Raw genomic sequence first — 23,891 nt, forward strand, 5'->3', positions numbered from 1 at the left:
TCTCTCATTAAATTATGAAGCAGAGACCACTGCAGCACATCGCCTCCCTTTTTTTGCATTTAGTTGCATAAGAGGGACCCAGCGAGGTCACCATGCTTTGTACTGCAGCCTGAGCAGACTTCACAGAGAGAGCCCGCTGCCCTTGGCTCGCACCTCCATCAATAATTACTTGGCTTTAAAACTTCCTTTTGGAAAGCAAAGTGAACGGACTGGTGTTAATTTTATCCTGCATGAGGAGAGTGTCAGTGGGTGGCCTGTGGTGAATTTCACTGCGATAAGGTGATTTTCAGACAAGACTAATATGGGGTTGAGCGGGGTGAAGGTCTGGAGAGGACAGTGATGACACATCAGAAATTGGCTTTGCAGGAGGCTATGTCAGCTCTGCTTGCTTTCAGATACCTTCCAAAGCCTTTTCTTGTGTTTCCAGCAGCCTGTGTGAATGTTTGGCAGAGACTGACTCGATGGTATTGCCGTTTAAGTAGCCACCGTTGGAGAAGGATAAGAACCGCGCTTTCAAAGATTGTCAGCTGAGTGAGGGGATCCCGTCTTGACGTCTAAACTTTATTGAGGCTCGGCTTCGTAGCAGCGAGTGTGACTCCACTCTCGCGCACTCGCAACCCGCCAAAAGACAGTATTGAGAGTATCTCCACAGCGGATCATTGTTTTTGAGAAGAATACCGCTCCCTTGCCAGTCTTGTCACTGAAATAGGGCAGCATCAGCCTGAGTTGCTTTGAACACACTGACATGATTTCAGGAGGCATCTTAAGGGAACAGAAATATAAGAAACGATCTCTCAAAGGTGTTGGAACAAAAGCAAAAAAAGTTGAGGGGCTGTTAAAATGTATTGCTCCGGAGCCGTCCTAACTATTTTCAGCTGCACAGCAGTTGACAGTTGTCAATAGTTCACTGAGATGTACTGACCTGCCCACAGGCATGAAACACAACCTGATGTCATTACAGACAGATACTGCATGTCATCTTAAAAGTGACCAGGAGATCGTATCAGTGTCTGACTGTGACGGGTTCTTAAACAGCTTCCCTGACCTTCATGCTTTCCAAATGTAGTTCTGAATCAACACTGCATATCCTCTATTTTACAGCTCAGTTTATGAAGCATTCACTATATACTGGGTTTGCCATCATGTAGTGTTGTGTTGAGAATGATTAAACCCTATATGTATGTTGTGCATTTAAATGACAAAACAATGACACATAAAAAGTCATGTACAATCACTGGTCTTAGAAAATATGAATACCATCAAACAGGAAAATTAAAAATCTTCATTGCTGACTCTGAAGCATATCTTTTAAATTTCCAATGGACTGCTTAAAACAAAGAAAATCCAATGTATGGTTTGTCCTTTCTGGTCTACTGTAGAAACACATTCTCACTCCTAAATATGGCAGCTTCTTCAGTGGTGTGTGGTTTTGCAGGTGCAGGTCAAATTAGCTAGAATACATCCACCCAAATATCCAGTTAGACTTTAGACTTCCGCTCGCTGCCTAAGATAAGCTATGATTTACTGTACATGACACTGAACATGTTTGTATCACATTCCAAGTTCGTGTCCACCTGTGTCTTAAAGAAGTGTGCTGTGTACCATCGACCCATCAAGGAAAGCATGAAAATGTATGTTTGAAAAGAAAAACCTGTTCCTGGACAGCAACCGAGTCCTTTTGAGCTCCATGTGTGGTGAGAAGCCAGCAAGAATAACGCAGACTTAACAATCCGGGAATCTCCTACTGAGTAAAACACACTCTAATTTTCCTACATTGTGAAATGCAAAAAGCCAGCAGTCACTGGTCTGTTTTCACCCTCTACATGTGCACAATGAACAGAATGGTAAGACTGAATTCTGCATTATTCCTGGTGCCATATGCATGAGTTGGACCTTAATTTATTGGCAGCAGGGGTCTAAAGTCTTGGACGTCATGATCTTCCCCAAGTCTGTCTGACTCACCAAACTCCTACTGCAATATGACTAATATAAAGTCATAATAATTCTAGGGCAGACAGGTCTTTAATAAACTTCCTTATGAGCTTCTTGGTGAAAGTGACATTCTCTCTGGGACTTAAACCATGATTATAATCCTGAATGAGTCCCTGTTTATTAGGCAAATAAGCATCTGCGTATGAATAAAATGCCACTTAGCAATAGTGGAGATAAATTTGTAAATGTGTGAATTGCTTTGTGGGGAACGCGGTGCAGCCTATCTGTGATTGGAAATGGAGGAGAAAAAAAAAAAAAGGATGGTGTTTAAAGTAAGAGACTGGCGGTCATGGATGACCACGCTGATCTCCATATCTTCCAAACACAGCCTTGTTCTCTGGGGTCACCTTGTCTGACTGCTTTGCTGCAAGGGGCTTCATGCATAATCCGCCATTTGCTCCCGTGCTCTAAAAAAACACAGGCTTACAGACACACAAGGCTTGTGTTACGCCGGCAACGCTTGTGCTCTGGTGCTGATCCGCACCTATAACACCCAGGTGGCAAAGCTAAGCAAGTGGGGGACGCGCGCAGATAAAGCCAGAAACCGCTTGTTGTCTTACAATGAAATGATTTGCATGAGGCCTCGGAGAAGAGAGAATTGAACAATATGGATTATAATTGAGCATCATTCTTATTTATTGGTTTACAAAGTGGTTTAGCATAAACCCACACAAATGTTACCAGAATAAGCTTTGCAAATGGGAACTTGTTTCACAGGTAAACACTCTGCCGAAAGCCTCGAAAACACAAGTTAGTGTGCTTGAGCATTGTTGACGGCGTGTACTCAGGAGGAGATTAGGTAGCCTGTAAACCTCCGGCACACAAGCGATTTAATTCCAATTAAAGCACATTACAGGGAATCATTTTTACTGAGTATGAGGTGCTTCATTAGGCAGCTGCAAAAAGCATGTGGCGAAATGAAGATTGGCCTTTTTGGTAGAAATCTTTATGTTCAACAAAGAACCACAAACTTTTTAATCTATGACAAAAACAGGATATTTTCTGTCAAAGAGGCACATGTATTACCGAGGGAGGATCCGTCGGTTTGCAAATATTCTCTCAGGATCCTGTGAAAGCTGTTTCTGTGAGGAACAAACAGGGATTTTCTTCTGAATCTCTGATGGAAGTGTAGCATCAAACACCAGTATGGTCATTTTGATGATGGTTGATGAATACAGTCCCCGTCCCTTCCACCATGTGTTGTGCTTATTCTCCATAGGATCTCTTTTTTTTGGAAACTGATTGTTAATGACTGTTTTTAGTCATGATAACTATAAAGGCTGTAAAGATTGCAATGTTGTGAAAAGTGAAAAGTTTCCTCCAGACATTCAGAGGATGATTCAAAATGACTTTGATGATCTCTTTATTCCTGTACAAAGTTTTCCCTTATCCAATTAAATATGTGCTTCAAAAGTTTATGGTTCCTTGACTTTTTCAGATACATGTCTCAACAGTTATTACATTGAATGTCATTGCGTTTTGTCCACACAGTCACGGTCCCTGAAGTTTACAATAACCTTGGTGAGTCATGATCAGTCCACCTCTTTCAATCCAGAGTGAAATATCACACAAATGAATATGTTCCCATCAAACTCACTTTGCCGGTGGTGAAGACAACATTTATCAGAAACTATTGTTTCTGACATAACACAGGCTCAAATGTTAACAGACGAGGTCATGTTTAAAGTTTTATGTGACGTTCCCGATGCCGGAAGTAGCGACGAATGAAGCAAACCATTACTGACGTTTTTCAGAAACATTTGGGATAATGTGGGTACACAACTCAACAAAACATATTAGAAAGGTTCGTCATTTTTAGACATTTTAATGCGGAATCCTTACATATTTTATGTTTAAGCATCACTGGAGATTTTAACTTTCTCCCCACGCCTGTTCATTTGACTCAGCCATGCAGTCATCTGGCCGGTCTACCTCTGTAAGCTCGCCTTATGAAAGGGAATTTGCCAAAGTAAACCTGGCAGACGGAAGAATGGCGAACTCAAGAGATAAAGAATTTATAGCCCCCCCACACACACACACACACACACACACACACACACACAAGTGTATTGAGTCAGACAGCCGGTCTAATACTGGTTCAGAAAACATCAGATATTTCTTTTATAGTTTCTCCTGTCAGTGTGGGTTGACTCAAAGATGTGCCCGCTACTCAAGCGGCAAAAGAAAAAACTCTGGAAAACACCAGTCACGTTTTCTGATGTGCTGCTTCGTCAGTGATTGAGTTTATTGACTGGGGCTTCTCTCTGTGAGTCTGTTTCTATTAAGTTTGATACAATCGTCAAATATTCTCAGTGTTAAGATGTCTTGACTGATGCAGATGCACAGACACCGAGCAATTCTTCCTTCAAACCTGAAAGAATTTCATTTGAGGAATTAACAACATGAATGTTTTGGGTTTTTTTTTTTTCGTTCTGCTAGTTGGTTAAATAATCTACCTCGCAGGTAGAGAGGTCTTTTAACCTACTTCTAGAAGGCTACACACATTACCACGGCTACCAGCTGTGGTACCTGAAAAGACTGCTTTTTTGTGAAACTACTGATGAGGGACCACAGTATTTCAACATTTGTAAGCATGACACCAGTGGGAGGTTTTAAGGAGACCGCAGGTCATTTCCAGCTGGCTCCAAGTTTTTGTGCCTAAGCCTTACCAGAGCATAAGCACAGCGTTGTGACAGAAAATTGCAAATTTGCAAAGTCACGAAATTTTTGGTGTCTTATTCTTCTGTCTATATACCAAAAAGACAAAATAGGTGACTGTCCTCAAAAATTACTTATGTTACTGATCCAAAATCAACTCATATGAGGATGTTTTGCCACAACTTTGCTAAAGGTCTCATGAAGTCTGGGCACTTAGAACCACTGGTGTTATTCATGAAAATCTGTGGAGAAAAAAACAAAAAAAAAAAATGTTCCAGAGGAGATGCGTCCCTTGCCTCGAGTGATGTAACTTAGGTAGCAAGTTTGGACATCTGGAGGTGTGAAGTAAGAAGTAAGAAGGCCTCTGCAGCCTGCTCCTCATCTCTGCCCGAGGCCAGCAGCTCAAGGCTACATTAGCTACTGGGAACCAACGCCAATCGCCAGAGAAAGTACGTTCCTGCAAAAAGCCCATAGAAAACAATGCTCAGATAGTTTACCAGAGTCCCTGAGCCTTGTTTTTTGCGTGTCTTTGGAAAGTTAAGTGACGTAAACAGCGTTACGTGGAGCCTCATACCTCGTTCCAAGCTGTTAAATCTCTATTTACTGGCCTAAATATCATAAAACCGCTTTCACACACTCGTGATCGGTGCATATTGGATAATAACTGGTGTCTATTCTGAGGACTTTAAAGAGATATTTTATGTTTCTTAAAGTGCATCTCCAGGGTAGAGGCAAGTTGCACATCCTTTATATTTAGTCTTTTTCAGTTCTCTCACCTGAGCTCAATCAACATCCAAGGACGGAGAATGTGTGTCTATATTCAGTGTTTTCTGAGACTGGTGTGTGTGTGTGTGTGTGTGTGTGTGTGTGTGTGTGTGTGTGTGTGTGTGCATGCTTTCACTCTGTATGTCACTTCGATGACATTCCGTCAGTCTTGTGTTTCTTTGGCGCTGATCAAATCAACTTTCTCACAGCCGTGTTCCTGCAGGGAATAAGAGCACTTTGTGTTTCGTGCTTGTATTTTTTCACTTTTGGTGCCTATGTGTTTAATTGGACTGAAGGAAGCTGAGGCGCACATCACTCATCTCGCCAAAATCTCCGTCATATACAGTCATGCAGAATACATGAGGTCATATTGTACCAAAGGAACGATATAATACAATGTTCAATAAAGCTTTAGACACACATTTCCTCTGTTTCAATACATGACTGCGTGACATCATTACCGAAATTAGATCACTTGATGTATCACGAGTTCACATTTTGCCCCCCACCCTCAGCTCGTTACCACCTTTCTCCACAGATTCAGAATCGGAGATCCAGGGAGTCATTTCATTTATGTTGCCTAGAAACAGGGAACGGCCGATCTCACCCGCAAACTCGACTGGCCACGCTCTCCCTGACCCGCCTCGGCCACATCAAAGAGGGGATTTTATTTTGAAGCCGACGTTCAGGAGCAGCCGACGCACCACTAAATGCAGGAAGGTGTATGCATCGCTGATCCTCGTTTTTGCATCTTCACATTAGGAAGGTGTTCTGCGCTTATTTCCTTCGGGTCCTTCATTAACTGCAGAGGAGTCAGAGGGGTGCAGTGCATCAGCTCCAGTCATGAGCGTGTTGCTTTTATTCTCATCTTTTAAAAATCAAACTTCATTAAAACTTTTAGATGTGTTTCTTTTTTAATGACAGTCTTGTTTTTTTTAGGATTAAAGTTAACTTTTTACAGATTATATTTTGGTCTGTAAGTGTTTTAATGGCAGAGAGAGACAGACTTCACTTACTTGCTGTTTGGGATGTTTCAGGTGAACAGGAAGCCTCGACTGTGTGAACATATCAGAGGCTTCTTAGCAGACCTGGTGTCCAGAGGAGTGCCATGTTGTGTAATATTAGTCTACAGATTATATGTAAATCAGACTCTCCATGCCTCCTCCCCCTCAAACCCCTCCTGTCCACACCAAAGCAGTGAACATAAAGACAAATCTGAATACTGGTACTGAGAAACAACAACAACAAAAAACGCTTTAAATAAAAAAAAACATCATTTTTTAAGTCTGTGTTTTATTTCTCCGGTGAAACTTGTTCTGTGCCAACACTCGCTTCAGTGCCCATCGGACGTTTTTTCAGCTCAGTTTTGTTTTCAATGCCAAATTGTATTTTTTGATGCCAAAAGCTCAAAAAGTCTCCGGAGAGCTTTGTCTTTTGAAACATGAATATAAAAAAAAAAATAAAATAAAAAAAAATCCACTTTTTAAAAGTTTTGTGGTCTATCAATCGAACAAATGGGACGTATGACATTTCAGTCTGCTGGAATAATTTCAGTTCTCTATTGTCTGGTCTGAACTTACTCATATTAATGTGCACTGTCGGTTTGATTTCACACATGGATAACATATTCAGTAAAAAAAAAGCATGGACAGTGTTATTCTTTTCCTTAATATAAACACCAAATCTGAAGATATTTTGAAGATACTCACATTTTTGTCTGCATGGATGTTCCATATTACACAGTGTGCACTGTCTATATCCTGTCAGGATACGACACAGATGAGCGTTAATTAGAGCCAATTAAGACCAAAACAATCATATAACATTCCCCTCTTTGCACATAGGTATCAACATGTGTACGTTCGTGCAGACAGACAGAAAATGAAGAAGGCTTTGAATGTGATCACTTCATGAGAGCTTCACTGACCTTTTCACGATAATTATCACACAAATAGTGCCTATAAATAACAAAAGTGCTGCACTTGACGTGATGATTTTTCTAGAAGCAGGCTCATTTTTCACAGCAAGTGTTTTGTATATTGGGTGGAATGTCACTTTAAGGGGCTGCTTGGGGGGTTTGACAGTCTTAAAAACAGCTCTGCAATGAAACCACAATCACTACATTAACATTTGCTTTTTCCGATCTGGCATCCGGAGCCATGTAGTTTGCAGGGCAAACACTGTTTCCTGGGTTTGATTACCATCTTGGTTAGGCGTCAAGAATTTGCGTCTTTCGTTTCAGCCGGGGCGATGATGAGAGTTTCTTCATGCAGAATAAAATCACGCTGTAAACGCCTGCACTTACACCTGAATGAAGTGGCCAATTTTCGGAGGGTACTATGTTCTTTCTCTTCCATTCCCTCTTCCCCCCCTTGGCAGTTTTTGAGTTAGAGTCGTGTGCTTCTCATCAGTGAACAAAACTGACATGGGTAATGAGTTTCCTCATTTTCTCTTGGCGAGTTTCTATTTCAGCGATGTAGGTGCTTTTGGCAAAGTCATTAGGGCTGAACTTGTGCCACCGTCTGCTGGTATTTTCCGCAGCAGTTTTTTTTTGTGAAGTCTCCGAGGAGTTTGCTCAGACACATTTCTAACTTCGACACTAATTTAAAATACTTAACTGATGAGACCTGATGAATTTCTCTACTTGATATCATCATCTGCAAGTGGTGAAGCTTTATGCACCATGTTTTATTATATTCCTACTCGCAACAATCAATATAAAAGTATTTCCTCACATGCAGTTAACACCTTCTCCCTCGTGAGACATTTATACACTTTCATTTTGAGCGTTACCCCAATAACACCGTAAGCCCTACTCTCCAGAAAACAAAGCACTCTTGATGCTTCTGCGAGGAGCCACAGTAATTATTCAAGTATTAGTGGAGCAGTGATGCCAGAGACAAAGAAAAACTGCTGTTATCTCTCCTGGCAGAGGTGGTGAACTGCCTTGTCATTATAAGGTAGCACGGATTTCCGCTGGTGGAGACTCAAGTTGCAGGTGTTGCGAGAGGTTTTCCGAAGTGTAATGACTCCCAAGTGTGTATTTATGCTCGACAAAGATGTAAGTAGGAGAGGTGTTAAAAAAAAGCAGGGGGGGTGGGGGGGATTAAACTGGGATGATAAGCGACAAAATCATGATAAAGAGACAAAATAGGATGATTAAGCGACACGCCAAGGGAACAAAACACCATTAAGAACCATAACAGATGCATAAGAGTGAAACACAGATTAAGTGAACAACACTCGGCTGATGCAGCCTCCCTTAAAGACATTTCTCTTTTGGCGAACAGGATTAAGAGAGCAGCGCGGGAGAATCTTGTTACGTCAAAAAAAAACAGACTGAGGCAACGCGGATCTCAAAGTGCCAATCTTTAAGACTTTCATGGCGTCCAACCTTTTTGAAGGTCAAACAGGTATTACAGCGGAGCGGTGCGGAGACGGAGCCATGCAGATCAAAATCAGCAGCACTCTCACCTCGGGACTGGCTCATCCATGAGAGTTCCTTTTTTTCACATGAATAGTAAAGATACTGAAAATCAATTTAAAAAAATGTTTTGCTATAAAAGAAATGTGATTGTAAGTCCATATTAATCAATTGTGGATATATCTATAACTCACATATCAACCTCACAATCTCAACTTTCTGACTTATGTAGAAAGAGTAAATCAATGATATTTGCTAAATGGTAAAAATCTAACACTCTCGATGTGACGGGGCGAGGAAAAAGAAATCTGTTCATTACAAATGCAGATGCATTGAATGATGAAGGCATAATTACTATTATCAAACTGTCTGAATAACATGGACATCTTATGTCACTTCGGCAAGTTAAGCAGCCGCTGCATAAAAGCGAATCTGTCACGTCTTTGTGTGCATGCTGAGAAAAAGGCATCCATTAGCGACATAATGCAACAGGGTGAATTGGCATCACTTAGTTTCTTTTCATTAGCATTTTTCATTGTTTATTTCAATATGGCTCGTAAAAGAAATGTAGACGTGGTCTCTGCTGATGAGGTACCACCAATGCCGGGTGTAGTAAAGGGCACCCAGAGAAATGTAGAAATGTTTTTCCTTTAAACTGAGAAAAAAATCATATAATGGGTCCATTCTGCTCCCCAGGGCGTTCATAAATCTATGTTTTTCTTCTTAGTAGTTGCCTTCTACGTCAGTTGTTAATGGGCGTTTTCATTTTTAAACAGTAATGATAACTTTGGAAAAATATATCTTGATGCTACCAAAATGGCCACAGACTACCTCCCCCTCCCCTTGCAGTTCCAAGTGGTACTAGTGCTGCTTGCTCCTTTGCCATTGGATCCTTTCCATTGTTCCTCAGAGTCAGATAACAACAACAACGCTGGACAAAATGTGAGTTCATTCAATCATTTTGACTATAAAAGCAATTGATCACCAATTAAACCTTCTTGTCCCAGGTGACTGTGAGCCCAGTGCCAGATAACAACTGTGAAAGTGAAAACAAGGTGTGCAGGGAACCAACGTAAACCGCTGATGGTTTCATTACTCTATATCCATTATATTGTACAATCAACATTTACTTCACAATAACCTGTTGAAGCAGAAAATGTGTATATTAGCAGTTTAATGAGTTTGAATGATGGCTTTTGCTTGAAATAGTAGCATTGTTACTTTTAGTTCAGTAAAGTAGAATCTAAACACTTCGTCCTGCAGGTACCTCAAAACTGTCCCTACATGGAACCCAATCGATAGAAAAAATGATGGCAGAAGACAATTCTGCAAACCACACATGTGCTGAAACATTACACTCCTTGATGTATTTTCAATCTTATCCTAGACAACACTGTGTTAATGCTTTGGTTAGGTTTAGGCACAAAAACCTTTTCAGGATTCGTGGGGGAAAAGATCATGTTTCATCACTGGTGACCAGCCAAACACATTTATACAATTATTATTATTTGATATACATTCGAGAAATGTGAATAAATGTACTGCATAGCACTTGCACAAGAATTGTAGTTTACAACCTGCTCCTGCTGTATTTCTCTTTCTCTTTTCTCCCACAGAAAGCCATCATAAGCAGTCATCCCAGCTTGTTTATATTCGCAGGCTGAGCTGTAAAAATACATTAGCTCGGAGCTTTGGACCGAACGCTGCTGTTTCACCCCAGAGTTGAATAGAAGTGGCAAAGGTGCCATTTTCACAGAGCACAGGGATAATCACAGGCGCTGTTTGCTCTGTATTATAAGGTTCAGATATTATTTTGGTGGGTTTTCAATAGGTTGCAGCGTGTCTGCATCTCCCGCATCAGCCCCAGTGGATGAAGCTTGGGATTAGCAAATTGGTGGTTGGTTGCTACAAGCAACATTTGCTCCACGTGTGAACTGTTTCCTGATGGTTATCACTTCCATAATTACAGTCAGCGTGCTTTCAATTTGTCAAGCCTTTAAATAGGCCGCTCATTATGAGAGGCAGCCACACCTACACGTAGCTGCATGTTAAAAGTAAAAAGTAAAAAGTAAAATGAAGGTGTTGCTACTTTGAATCCTCCGGAGAGATTCAGTTTGAACATTTGCTCGTTTGCACATTCATGTATGCTTGTATCAGGTGATGATGTAAAAAAGAAAACTGTGAACGCTTATCAACACAAAGAAAACTGTCAAACGTGTAAGAAAACAGGTTTGTCTAATAAAGAGCAGGATAACCGTATCAACAACAACATTTTTTCTAACACATTAGTCAGACTTGTTTACTTATGATGATGCAGAGCTGATTAAGGAGAAGCATAAGTGTCTTAACACACCGCGGCAGGTCCACCAGACACACGTGTCACCAGGTAACATGCTCTATGTGTGAAGCACATAGTCATTTATTTTCTCTGACAAAGAAAGGAAGAACATCTTAGGTGAGTGAGTGTTCTGAGGGGAGGTATGATAGATCCTCAATCAATTTTTGAAGACAGACGGAGACGCTGCTGACAGAAATCGAGTTTGGTAACAACCCTGGCGAGCTCACAGGAGAGTTTGGACTGAGACTTCCTGCCTTGCAGTGACAGCAGTGCCAGTCAGGAGTAATACTTTACGTAAATTATATATCATGTTATTGCACACTCCAAAACATGTTCGACTCTTAATGAAGTTATAATGGCTGCTTCTGGGAATTCTTTCATTATCTATTGATGTTTTCGCTCATAATAACCTAACCGTGTTCCCGATTGTTTACCTTCACGTCATCGCCACTGCTGACGCAGACGTTGTTCGCTGTCCGGGGTCGGCTCAGACTCACCGTCCTCAAGTGGCAAGCAGCCGCGGAGACAGCGGGGTGTTAAGATTCAACAACTGAAGTGTTTATTTAAAGTATGCTTCCCTTACAGAGCACGCATATTTTGATATGAATAATGTATTCAAAATATATATTAAATACATAATTTGTATATATTCATTTTTAGGGTAACATATGGTAATTTTTTTAACAATACATGAAAATGGCAACAATCAATGTAATTGTCAATATATTGAGAATATATGATTTTATATATTCAACAATACATTGCAAGTGCATTATTAAATAAATAGTTTCAGTATATAAGAATCCTGTTTTAGCTTATCATGAGTAACATGTTAATAAAGGGTAAACAGTTTTGTTATGACATGCATGTAATTGTTCTATAGAAAAAGGAAGAAGATATTTGAAGTGTCAACAGAATCAGCCGCTCCTGGAGGACAGCAGCCAGCAGCCTGGCAGACAGCCGACCGACTGATGCACAGATTTACACAGAAACAAGTGAGTCTAGTTGGAACGAGAAGGAGATTAGGGTTTTCTCCCCGCACAGCACTGCCGCCGCCACCATCTTGGCTCCTTATTATATAGCGGGGCGTCATCCAGGGGGGAAGCCAATCGGTGACGCGAGCCGTGGGGCTGCTGCACCAATCACCTCCTCTTCCCTGCCCGTACTGTACCCACTCACACGCTCACACCTGACACACATCCTGCATGCTTTTACACAGAAGTGCATGTGCATCGCCAAAATACAGCGCTGGCTTGTCTTACGTTAAATCTCACTGTTTCAAAACACAAACGAGAGTATCTGATCATCGCTATGTTAAAGGTTTGGTAAGGTTTACTCACAAAAATAACTAGGTGAGGGAAAAATTATAGTTTTATTTCTTTATGATGCTTAGAGAGTAATTGTGGTCATTGTCAAATGGAACAAACTATTAGTGGAAAACAAGAAGTACTTAGCAGTGTCAGATGTCTAAATCCTAATGTTCCCTGACAGATTTATAAAAATAACCCATTTTATTGTACCGCCCACGTGTCACACTCTCTCTGAGAGCTTTCTGGTGTTAATCAGTAATTTGTTCAGTTTCACAGATCGGCGGTCAAATCTCTTCAAGGAATCAGGGTCGCCTTCCACGCCGGATCATTTACTGTACCAGCCAGTGCGCGGAGGAAAGCTTGAGGCAGGAGATGCTCCGCTAAATTCAATCCTCTTGAAGCTCTCACTCTCAGCAGACCCAGATCCAAATTGGGTGCCACAGTAACAAAGTGAATCCACACACAAAAGCCCCGACACAGATGATAAAACAAACTGGTGTCCGCAGCAGTAAAAAAAAAAAAAAAAAAAGTCTAGAAAGTTTATTTTCTGAGCACGAGTAAGAGCCGCTGTGTGTATATTAACACTGACCTTTTTTGTAGCCGGTGGTTCTTTGGAATGGTACGGAACAGGCTAGTGAATAAATATCGGAAGCTGCTTCAAGCGTGCACACAGTGCGTACATCCTTTGTTTAATCCTAGTTCATCAAGACATTTCAGGGTATGAAAGAGTTGTAAACCCTCCCTCTAGCAAAATGAAAGGTACCAATGTATTCATAAATGTATCGCAAGAAGCTTTAGAAGAGGGAGACTGCAGACAGAGAATCCCTGACAAATATGTCTTTAGATAAGAGCCTATAGTAAGAGTGGCCGGCTTTGTGCTCTAACGGTGTGCACGCTGCTGCCTCGCCAGGCAGCTCAACCTGGTTTTTGTACCGGCTTTAAAAATAACACGCATGCACACAATCCCCTGGGACGGGAGGGAAATGGTCTGTGTCTGTGTCTAGAGGAATGGGTTCAAAACCATGTGTACTCTACACGTTAAGTCGAAACAGAGCGCAGAACGTACGGCCCCTGACTAATTCAGCTGCAAGGACAGAGAGGCTGTTTCTCCGTACTTAATGAGCCGGCAACGGCCAGCAAAAGACGACTACTTCGGGATTTGCGGTGTAAGGATTATGTTTCTGCTTCAAAACATGAGGGGAGCTGATAAAGCCAGTGTGTTTCCTGGCATTGTGACTATATATATATTTTTTTTAAATCATATGAAATCATAAACTGAGTCGTGTTTCTTTTATCACCAACAGAAAAAAAAAATTTAAAAAAAATAATAATAAAAAAAATCTGCAACATCGTGTGTAACTTGATTGGCAGCAGTTTTGGTCGTCATTAGCTGTTTATATTTGAAGGCTTACCTATCAGTTGCGGCTCTTTGATTCTGTCAGGTTTAGGTAGGTTAAAGGGGGAAAAAAACTAAAAGGCTTTGGTGATAGGAGTTGGACCCAAATGCAGTTACACACGGGAGGCAAGGATAACAGGGAAATAAAAGGCGAGCTTTAATTTCAAATAAAAAGCAAAGTTCAAATCAAAAGGAAAAATGCAAAACTCAGAATCCAAAAACACATGAGACAGGAGGAGACAAGAGCAGGCACATGAGCAGGGCAGACAGGAGCTGACAGCTACAACAACCAGACAAGGAGTGAAGGAAACACACACACAGACACTGATGAACAGACGAGGAACAGGTGAGGAGGGAGGAGGGAGGAGGAGGGAGGAGGAGGCCAGGTGTGGTAACGAAGGGGAGGAGCACATGAGAAAACCTGAAGGGAACAATACAAAAGACAGAAGGAGCCAGAGGGGAGAACATAGGTGGATTTTCTTTTCTTTTCTTTTCTTTCCAAACCAGCTAAGAAGATGTTCCAACTTCCTGTCAATATTATCTTCATTTTTTTCAACTAATAAATAAGCGTCACACAGCTTGGTCGTGGGAATTAAATGTTGGCAGATTCAATAAGAGTGGTGTGTGTCAGGGGCTACATAGCATTGTGATATTTCTACTCGTCATGTTCTAATCCACATTAAGTTTATTACCTGACTTTTATATCGGGAGGTGGAGGAGGAGTGCAAGGCTGCGTTTAACCATTTGTAAGTGTGACACTCGTTTATTAGTCGAACAAAAAGTAGATAGTATTGAGAGGAAGTTGGAACATCTTCTTAGCTGGTTCTTGGTGACTAATACATGATCTTTTTCTAACCCTATCTGAGTGTTTTGGGGGGGTTTTTGTGCCTTAACCCGACCAGAGCATAGCAAAGTTCTAGCTGATCACTTACCTGACGCCAAGTTACGTGATTTACAAGTAATTTATGCCACCTAAGTTTTGAGAGAGAACATATCTATCTTATCTTTTCCTAATCCTCACAGTACACAGCATTGTTTGTGCCTAATCCTAACCAAACTGCACATAGCTGACAATCTTAACAACAGTCTAAATGTCAAAATATAACATGATGTGATCTGATCTTCACAAAAGTCTAAACAGATGCATATTACAAATCATTGCTGACCTGACAGCAGAGCTCTTTGCATGCAGAACTGACGCTGGAGGGCAGGTGGACCGTCATAAATTGGAAGCTTAATGGCTGCTGACCAAGCTGCTGGATTTGAGGAGTCGTGAGCGAGAACATAAACTTACAAGTTTCAACACATCCATGGTTTTGCCGAAATGTGCCGTCATTCACCCCGGTGAGTGGGTTGGGAGGATGAGTTAGGACCGGAGCGCGGTTCAAGACGAAAGCTGACTAAGTGAGACATTCAATGTTTAATGCATCCATTTCCACTCTTCCTGTTTATCGCCTGCGGTAGTAATATTCAGGATCTTCAAAACAACAGCTGAGTCACTGAGGGCTGATGTTAGGAGAATCATCGGATTGTTCCTCTTATGTTAATTTTTAGTTATTTCTTCAGATGGATGATCTGAGATTACTATTTCAATTAACTCTCAGCTTTATTTTCAGACTGCCGACTTTTTTTATACAGTTCGAGCCTGTATAATGTGTGATGACTGAATAGAGTACAGCTACTACTTCTACATGTTTCTATTAATATATCTTGCTCCTGATATAAAGCGCTTATTCTTGCCTCTGTATCTAAGAGATCTGATAGAAATAAAGTGGCCTTGCCTTCGTTGTGTACCAGGAGTTTCCTCTGTGTCCTCTCTCATGGCATTATTAAAGACTTATCTCATATCTTGGCTTTTCTGGCTAATTTAACGATAAGTGATATAAGGAGAGGAACTAAACTGTAGGAAATGTTCTGTGCTAACTAAAGCTACTCAGTTCGGCTCGTGGAAGATTTAACATTCAGCGCGAGTTTTCAGTCGCTCGGTTTTGAAGTTCGAGTGTCAGCGTAGCTTTGTTCTTTTCTGCAGTTCCTGCTGTGAAAGAAAAAAAAAATGCAACCCAGTGATTATTTTCTGACTTGTTTGGTATGACAGCGACAAAGTCAGAAACAAAAGAATCTAGAATTTTTCAACATGCATACGATTTTTTTTTTTGCAGATGGGTTTTAAAAAGTTGCGTCAAGGCTTAATTTTCATGTAATACCTTCAAAGGAAAACCACAATGCTTTTTTTTTTATTTTATTTTTTTCAGAGCACCGGCTGACTTTTTCACCCTGTTCTTTTCAACCCCTGTCTGCAGTGAAACGCCGGAGAAAGCGTCGGTAGCCGAGACTTCTGAAGGGATTCTGAATAAATAAGCTGGACGTGCATTCAGGCTTTGTGGTGTCATTGACGGTGCGCAATCACTTTTGAATCACAATGAAAATAAGGGTTTAACTTTTAACCCCCCCTCTGGGGTTTGATACCAATACAATGCAATACGCTGAGACGCCGACCATCGACACTTCACAGACACAGTGTCAACGAAGTGTCAAAGATATAAAACCTTCCAGGACGTTTCTGTCTAATTGAATTAGATTTAAATTAGTGTTCCAGAAATCTGCCAGCTGCATTCAATTTGCCCACGGAAATAATTAATAATTGTTTCTCCATCGGTTGATGCTAAACGCAATATGTTCTTAGAGTGTGATAATGACTGGCCTGTTTACTTACACGCCGCCGTCTCAAGGTGAGTCACCGCTGATGCCGCATAATTAAGGGGGTTAACAAAGGTTAGTGGCCACAAATGTATGCGCACAAAGATCAGCACATTCGTGTCAAGCTAACCCGTCAGCTTAGAGAGCGCTCGGCAGCAGTGGTGACAGCTTTATTTCCATATGCATTAAGCGCTCTCAGAAAATACCCTTAGATGCAGAATAATGCAAAGTGACTGGTCGTAATTAAAGCAGCCACATGTATCAGCACCGTAATCCCCAACCGCAGCAGTGCGCAACACAGAGGTTCATTAGAAATGGAGGCATGTTCCCATAGCAAAGCAAAAAAGTAATAACGCAGAGCGGTCTTGGCAATGTTGTGTATTCATTTATTTCAGCCTAAGCAAATTGTTTGGTGCCTTCAACAATAGGAGAGTTGATTCAAAAAGGCGCTATGACAACTCGTCTTTGTTGGATCGTGACAGCTACGCTCGCACAACTTCCCGTGACTCACAAACTGAATGCTGTAAACACCTTGGTGCACAGCAAAACAATGTTCTCATTATTTGAAAGCCTGTGCAAATTGTGATGTTCCCTCGTGCTGAAAAGTCAAATGCCTCCCCGCATCTTTCCCGTGGCAAACAGAGCTTGTTACTGTGATGAAATTATCGATAAATGACTTGCAAGGCGAAGGATGTTTTGGATTTCAGAGTCACTCCACTCGTGCTGGGGCGCCGTAGTAAAAAAGGCTGCAGAGGAGAGTGAACAATGAGCCTGGACAGTGCTGTTGACTGGGGGGACAGAGGGTTGAACCCCGTCCAACATAAACCGTATCAATGCCATCGCTTTTTTTTTTGTTCTTTGGCTTGTGGTAATGGTTGCTCTCCCCTGAGCTGTTGCAAAGTTCTCTCATGTTTATGCATACGATGAGCCCCCCGTTCCCACACCCACCCACCACTCCTCCCTGGTCGTGCTGATGTCTCTGTTTGGTCTGTCTACGCTGCCTAGTGCCACTAGACTGTGAGTCATAAGTGGCATGGATACGGTGTGTTTTGGGAAAAGCCACTCAGGGGCAGTGGGAGTGTAGTGTTTCGTGATCACAGTTCCCTCCTGTCTCAACCCGAAGATTGCTTTTCATGAAACCGACCAGTCACATAGGGCCGCAGCTAACAATTATTTATAGTCAGTGATTCATTTAATCGATAAGTATAAATATTAATTGATGTCCACAAGTCCAGAGCCCAGTGTGCTGTATAGTTCTAGAGTCTACAGCCATGCTGGCAAGTCTGTGAGGCTTTTCTTTAAGCACTATTTTCCTAATCAAGTGTTTTTTTGTGCCTAAACCTTGCTTGCGCATAAGCACAGAATTGTGTTTGGATACAATTTTAAAATTGAACCCAAACAAACAGAATATTGCAACATAAAGAAACTTAAGCATTTACCATATCTCTGGTTCATTCTGGTGATTAGGTCGCGTATGTTTAAAGTAATTGCCAGTGGTGCAAGAGGCTTTGAAAGAAGCTCCTCGCAAAAACGAAACAACACCCGCCTCAAATAAATATTTTATGATCCTCAGGAAGAAACTACAGAATTGATTGAAGTGTCCTCTGACCTGCCGTCTCTGTGGGTCAGAAACCGTCGAACCCAAGACCTTCCCTACGAGAGGTTTCATGGCACAACAACGTCGCGCTGCTTCCGCCTTTTCATCCTCATAAGAGAAACTGAAGAGCAGCACTTCAAAGCTGTAACACGGCTCGTTTCAGAGCGATACATCTCCTCTGTCCAACATTATTCTTTTGACTTTACTAGCTCATTCGCTCATCTCTTTTTTAGAGACGTGGCTACGCAGCTGTCAATTACAGGCCACGATAACTCAACGGGATGACAAGGGTGTAGAAGTTAACTCGTGTCACTGTTGTTGCAATTCCAGCTTCCTGTAAGGGTCATAGATTGCCTAATGTCCGTTCAAACACATCGCCGCACATTTGCTGAAGCTCAGCCTTGAGGTGTACCTGTTGGAGGTGATCAAGAGAGACAGAGAAGGGAATCGCTTCACATCCACTGGCGGAGGCTCTGCTTTGTATGTCGCAGGCTGCTTTGGCTTCTATCCAGACGTTCCATTATGTCGTCAGCAGACCATGGCAAGAAAGGTCTGAGCCACTCTATTCAATGACCGGAGAAATAGGGCCATTTCGATACCATACCGAAGCCTCAGTGTGATTTGTAATTCTTAGATCGAGATTGCCTTTGCTCAGCATGTGCGATGTTTAGCCGAATTCGGAAACACTCTCATTGAAAGCATTGATTTGTTGAGTTGTTCGTGGAAATCTGATCAGCTGTAAAGTTATTTGTCTCTTTTGGGAAGGTTGTGCTGTCCTGTTGGTGGAAAATAGGACATGAGACGACTTCTGCAGTTAAAACAACATGTCATTTGATGATAGAGACTAAAGAGATTGTTAGGTGTCTGAATAAATGGTCATTGTTCTCAATTTCTACAGATTTTCAGTGATCAGGACACAAGGTGTATAAAAATAAGGTTTAAAAAGACCTGACGAGGAAGGTTCACTGTGAGAGTGTCATTCATCCAGTGAAGACAGCGAAAAACCATCTGTATGTGGGGGGATTAAAGGTCAACGTTGTTAGAAAGATGTTGTTTGAGTCTCATTCCAAACTTGTCAAATACTGATGCTCTGAGACGGTGGCCAACCCGACCTGCGATCCAATAAGTGTCAGTATTAAAGAGTTGTGAATGAGGCTCAAAAAACAGCTTGCTTAAAATTTTTTACCGATATCGTATATATTATAACCCATATCTAACTGACTGATGCTGCGGGTGCGACGTGAAAAGGAGATCAGCAAGATCATTAAAGGTGCACTATGCAGTTTTCAAGAAGAGAAAGATCTTCATTTTGTTTCGCTTACAATAAACAAACTGTCTCTGTCTCCATGACTGAATAAACTGAAGAAACAAACTGGCCTGAAAGGAAAATGCAATGTCAGACTGTTTTACTTTGTGGTTATGTGGCGGACCCTGCCATCTTCAAACAGTGTTGTTGGGACCTTATTCTCCAGCTTGGTTATTCAGTTATGGAATAACCCTAACCCTAACCCTATTGCCTCATTAATATTGTAAATATGTTTGCATTAGAGTTTGAATTTCCTCTCCAAAACTACACAGTGGCCCTTTTAAGGTTCATCTCTGGGGCACCATGAGCAACTGCACCAGATTTAATACAAAGCAAATGGAACTGAAAAAATGAAACGCTAACATTGAAAAATGTATCTGAAAAAGCCGTTTTGGTGCTGAAAACACAGGCAGTGTGTATTTCTTTCTTTTCTGTTTTTCATTTTGATGTGAAAACCTTTGGGATTTTTTTTTTTTTTTTAGCAGTCCATTGTCAATGACACTTCTTTATCGCTGTTTCATTGTGTTTCAATGTCAACGTTTTCTTTTTTGGTGGCAAGTTTTAATGTCAGCGTTCTTGTTGAGATATTTCATGAGCTGCAGACTGATTACCAACCATCGCCATCCATAGCCCACCACCAGTGTGACCAAATACAGGAGAGACAGGAAGTATAGATGATTTATCTTATAGATTTTATATTAAATGTATATGTGATATAGGTCAATTTATTTTACAGGTCCTGAAATGTCATGTCATGCCAGTAGGTGGTGATAACAAGGCAACATATTCAAAATTTCTTCCAAAAACTCTAACAGTAGTAGCAGTTAATAGCAAGCTGTTAATGAGTAGCTAGTAATTGCTTTTTATACTTTTTCAGGAAACTTTCGACTGGTTTCGACTCATCTAATCAGTCAGAATCGATCATCATTAGTTTCTGTCTGACTTCCCATCAGCAGGTCACCACATGGAATCAAGTTGTTGCAGTTTAATTTCCAGCTAGTTTGGCAAACGTGCTGATCAGAGATTTGAAATTTTTATAACAATCATTTCACATCTTGAAGGAGGAGCTTGCATAAATTATTGAAACAGTACAGTAATGTAAGACAAGTAAGTCATGGAGGGGTTTTGTCCAAGTGTGGTTTATTTAAGAAAACTGTGTTTATTACATGACTGAACTGCCGTATTTAGCCCTAAATGTATCTTTTTTTTTTTCTTTTTTTTTTACAACTCTAGTACAAGTCTATTCACATGACCCACCTAACAGAAACATACATTTTCATGTGGGCCTTCATTAATTACAAAATTCCTCGAGTGTCTCCAAAAATAAAAAATACAGATTGATGACTGAGAGATAAATAGATAAATACACAAAAAAATCTAATCCAACTCAATCAGCCAATAAATAAATAGAACAATAAATAACATTCAAAACATCTTTGGCCAAACTCGGGCCACTTCATCGTCCCCACAGAGTTGACATTGGTCTTGGTGGATGGTAGATGCCTCAGCCAGTCAGAGCACAATATGCTGACTGAAATAGCTTAACCCATGGGGACCTAAGAAACAACACTGGATATGTGGCATGAAAATAGCAAGTGAAAGAACAATTATATTGAGGCACTTTTTAAGGATGTTCTAGGAAATGACAACATTTCCACGTGTATGCGTATTCCCCAAGAGGAAACAAAATGTAAGACAAGAAACAACATTCAACTGAAAGGTAATTGAATGGCTGCTCTGCTCATCCAGTCATGTTATCATAGATTCCCTCCTTTACTTTTTTTCCTTTTTTTTTTTTTTTTTTTTTTTTTTTTACAATTGTGGGACTGAGCATGGTAAAAAGTACCACATAAAATAGAAAAAAACAGTGAGCTGGAAAAAAAAAAGATGAAAACAGATAACATGGAAAGAAAACAATGGTAAAACATTGTGTGTCGCCAATCGAAAAGAACATTGTTACATATTTGCTTGATGAGTCCGTGAATAACATCAATGTGTGTTCTCCGTGGTGGTTGAGTCCGACTGAGTCTCTGACTGCTCCCCAAATATCCCTGCCAGTGTCTTAAAGCGGGGCCCCCACTCGTTGAGGTAATCATAGTCCTCCTCAAGGTCGAGGGCGAGGGAGTCGATGGAGCTGAGCGACTCGGCCACAGAGCCGTTGCCCTCGTAAGCGTACGTGGCGAGGGAGTCGTAGGGTGGGGCTGAGTTGTCCATGTCGTGCTCCTTCAGGCGCTGGTTGATGAAATCTCGGATGTCGGCGCTGTCCTGAGAGACGGGCGGCCTCGGACCTCTCTTCAGCTCAGGTTTGACGTCCCTGCGGTAGAGGTTCTCTTTCACAACCTTGGGATTGCGGAGCGTCCCCATGTCAAACGCATGCGTGTCCTCCTCCCCGCCTCCTTCATCGTCGTAGTGGATGACATTATCCCGGATGTCCTCTTTGGATGACATGAGGGTTTCCTTCTTCTTCTGCCGTCTCAAGCCCACGTAGAGGACGACGATCACTGGGGGAACAAACCCAGAGCAGTGCGTGTTAGACCGCTGATGATACGTCAACATTACTGAGCCTTAAACATATTTCCTGTCATATGTTCACGTTTCCTAGAGGATTAATCCTTTTCTTATGTCACCTGCATGAACTAAACATGTGTGTCCAGAAGCAGTTGGACGTATTGCCATGAAGACGGGTTTTGACTAATGTTCCTTTGTTTCCAAATAAGTAGAAACATGTTGCTTTTTAGACCAAATTGCTTGCTATACAGCACAGTTAAAAGTAAACACACTCAATATCTTTCTTGATTTTTTACATGATCTCAGAAAAAATATGCTATAATTCGATCAGCGTAGCTCCTGGAAGGGATTTCAACCCACAACCTTTGAACTGGAAGTCATGTACCTCTAACCAGTGTGCCATGATTGATACATGATTCTGTCTTCGACTTTTTGCACTGCAATTATTGAGATAATTTGCTTCTCAAGCAAATCAATCGTTAGCATCCTCACACAGTAGACTAACATGTACACGAACATAACATTCTTAATTTGTTAGCATCGTTATTGCTAGCATTAAACATTATAGCTCTACATTTCAGTCATCTACACATTTGGTTTAAACGTAACCTTTTTTCAGCAAGTCCAGTTTCACTGAGAGAAAAAGACAATTGTCACTTCTTTCACTGGCAGAGTTTTGCAATTTTTCGCAATTCATTTAAACAGCGCAGGTAAAAACTTGCTTCACACTGAGACAAAGCAAATGAAATAAATCTAATGGTATGAGCAACACACACATTTCAAACAGTTTTCATTCAAATGTGTCCCAGTTTCAACCCAAATGCTGTAGTTGTACTGTGACCTCTGAATCGATACCTTTAATGACAATTGCCTTTGTGGCTAAAAGCGAATAATGGATGCTGACAGCAAACACTGTTGGGTGAAACTGTGCCGTGGAGAATACACCCAGAGTAGAGGTTTACTGTTGTAGCACGCAACCCTTAAGAGGTTCTGCACGTTCAGACACTTTGGCGCTGCAGTGTGACTTTCAACATGCTACAATAAATTTCCTTCCCTCTCTTTCTCCTGTCAGTGCAATCTGTCTCCTTCTCTGTCCCCTCTCTCTGTCTGCTCAGTGAAAAATGCAGTAAAATATGTTTTTTTTTTTTTTTTTTACCTCCTGGGTCTTTCAATATACAGTTGCATATAGGAAGAAGAGTGATGGGCAGAATAAAACTGAAATCATTCATGTAAAAGAGTCCAATAAATACATTCAGAGTGAAAAGGAAGCCTTAAGTAGGTCTCTTCCTTTCATCCTCGTTATATCTCACTTCCTTCTCTGCCTCCCTTCACTCCCGAGTGATTTCTATCTGCCTGTGCTGTAGTGTGCCAGCTCCCCCCAGTGGCGCCGGCGCAGACTTCAACAACAGTCGGTCATTATAGGACACACTGGTTGAACACAGCCTGTCACTGTGTGCGCAGACAATCCACATCAGTTTGAGAGGCAAACAGCAATGCAGATGAAAGTCTGCTGTGCTGGCCTGTTAGATTTACCTCGTCATTTCTCTTCACAGGACAACTGGGTCATCCTAAGAAATCCTGCACAGGAGCTAAGTGGCTCTATGGAAATGCTCTCAGTGTGAGTTCTGATTCTCTCTGCCACTTTCCTTCTCAGGGACAGCATGACAGCTTGGCGTCAGCCTCAGCCTTGGGGGCTAGTGGACTTGGAGCTTTGAAGCCATTCTTCTCAGATGAAGTGAACACAGAGACATAGCTCTGCAGCGCACCACGAGAAACCACTTTTCCCTCCCGTATGAAACAATGAAACTCGAGCTGATATTCCACATGAATACATTCATGAAGGTAATAAAAAGGGATTTATGATGAGTCACAGCAGGAATTTGACAGCGGATTCCTTGTT

General features: G+C 41.4%; 1 protein-coding gene and 1 long non-coding RNA gene across 6 annotated transcripts in view; one reads left to right on the plus strand and one right to left on the minus strand.

Moving 5' to 3' along the window:
• Positions 1-14,299: 14,299 nt before the first annotated feature.
• On the plus strand, positions 14,300-16,312 carry LOC119008938. Of its 2 annotated transcripts, none has more exons than XR_005071591.1 (3): positions 14,300-14,353; positions 15,076-15,227; positions 16,184-16,312. It is a non-coding gene; the product is annotated as an uncharacterized LOC119008938 (long non-coding RNA). The 2 variants fall into 2 exon arrangements; XR_005071590.1 differs by lacking the exon at positions 14,300-14,353 and adding an exon at positions 14,495-14,629.
• Positions 16,313-20,603: 4,291 nt separating this feature from the next.
• LOC119008767 (cadherin-12-like) overlaps positions 20,604-23,891 on the minus strand; it is a 104,565-nt gene continuing 101,277 nt past the window's right edge. For all 4 annotated transcript variants that reach the window (XM_037079413.1, XM_037079416.1, XM_037079415.1 and 1 more), the window contains one exon: positions 20,604-21,984. In XM_037079413.1, the coding sequence (XP_036935308.1) occupies positions 21,473-21,984 (512 nt within the window). In that variant the 3' untranslated portion in view covers positions 20,604-21,472. The remainder of the gene's footprint in view (positions 21,985-23,891) is intronic.

Source organism: Acanthopagrus latus, chromosome 19 (genome assembly GCF_904848185.1).
Source record: "Acanthopagrus latus isolate v.2019 chromosome 19, fAcaLat1.1, whole genome shotgun sequence".
In the NCBI taxonomy this organism is placed as follows: Eukaryota; Metazoa; Chordata; class Actinopteri; order Spariformes; family Sparidae; genus Acanthopagrus; species Acanthopagrus latus.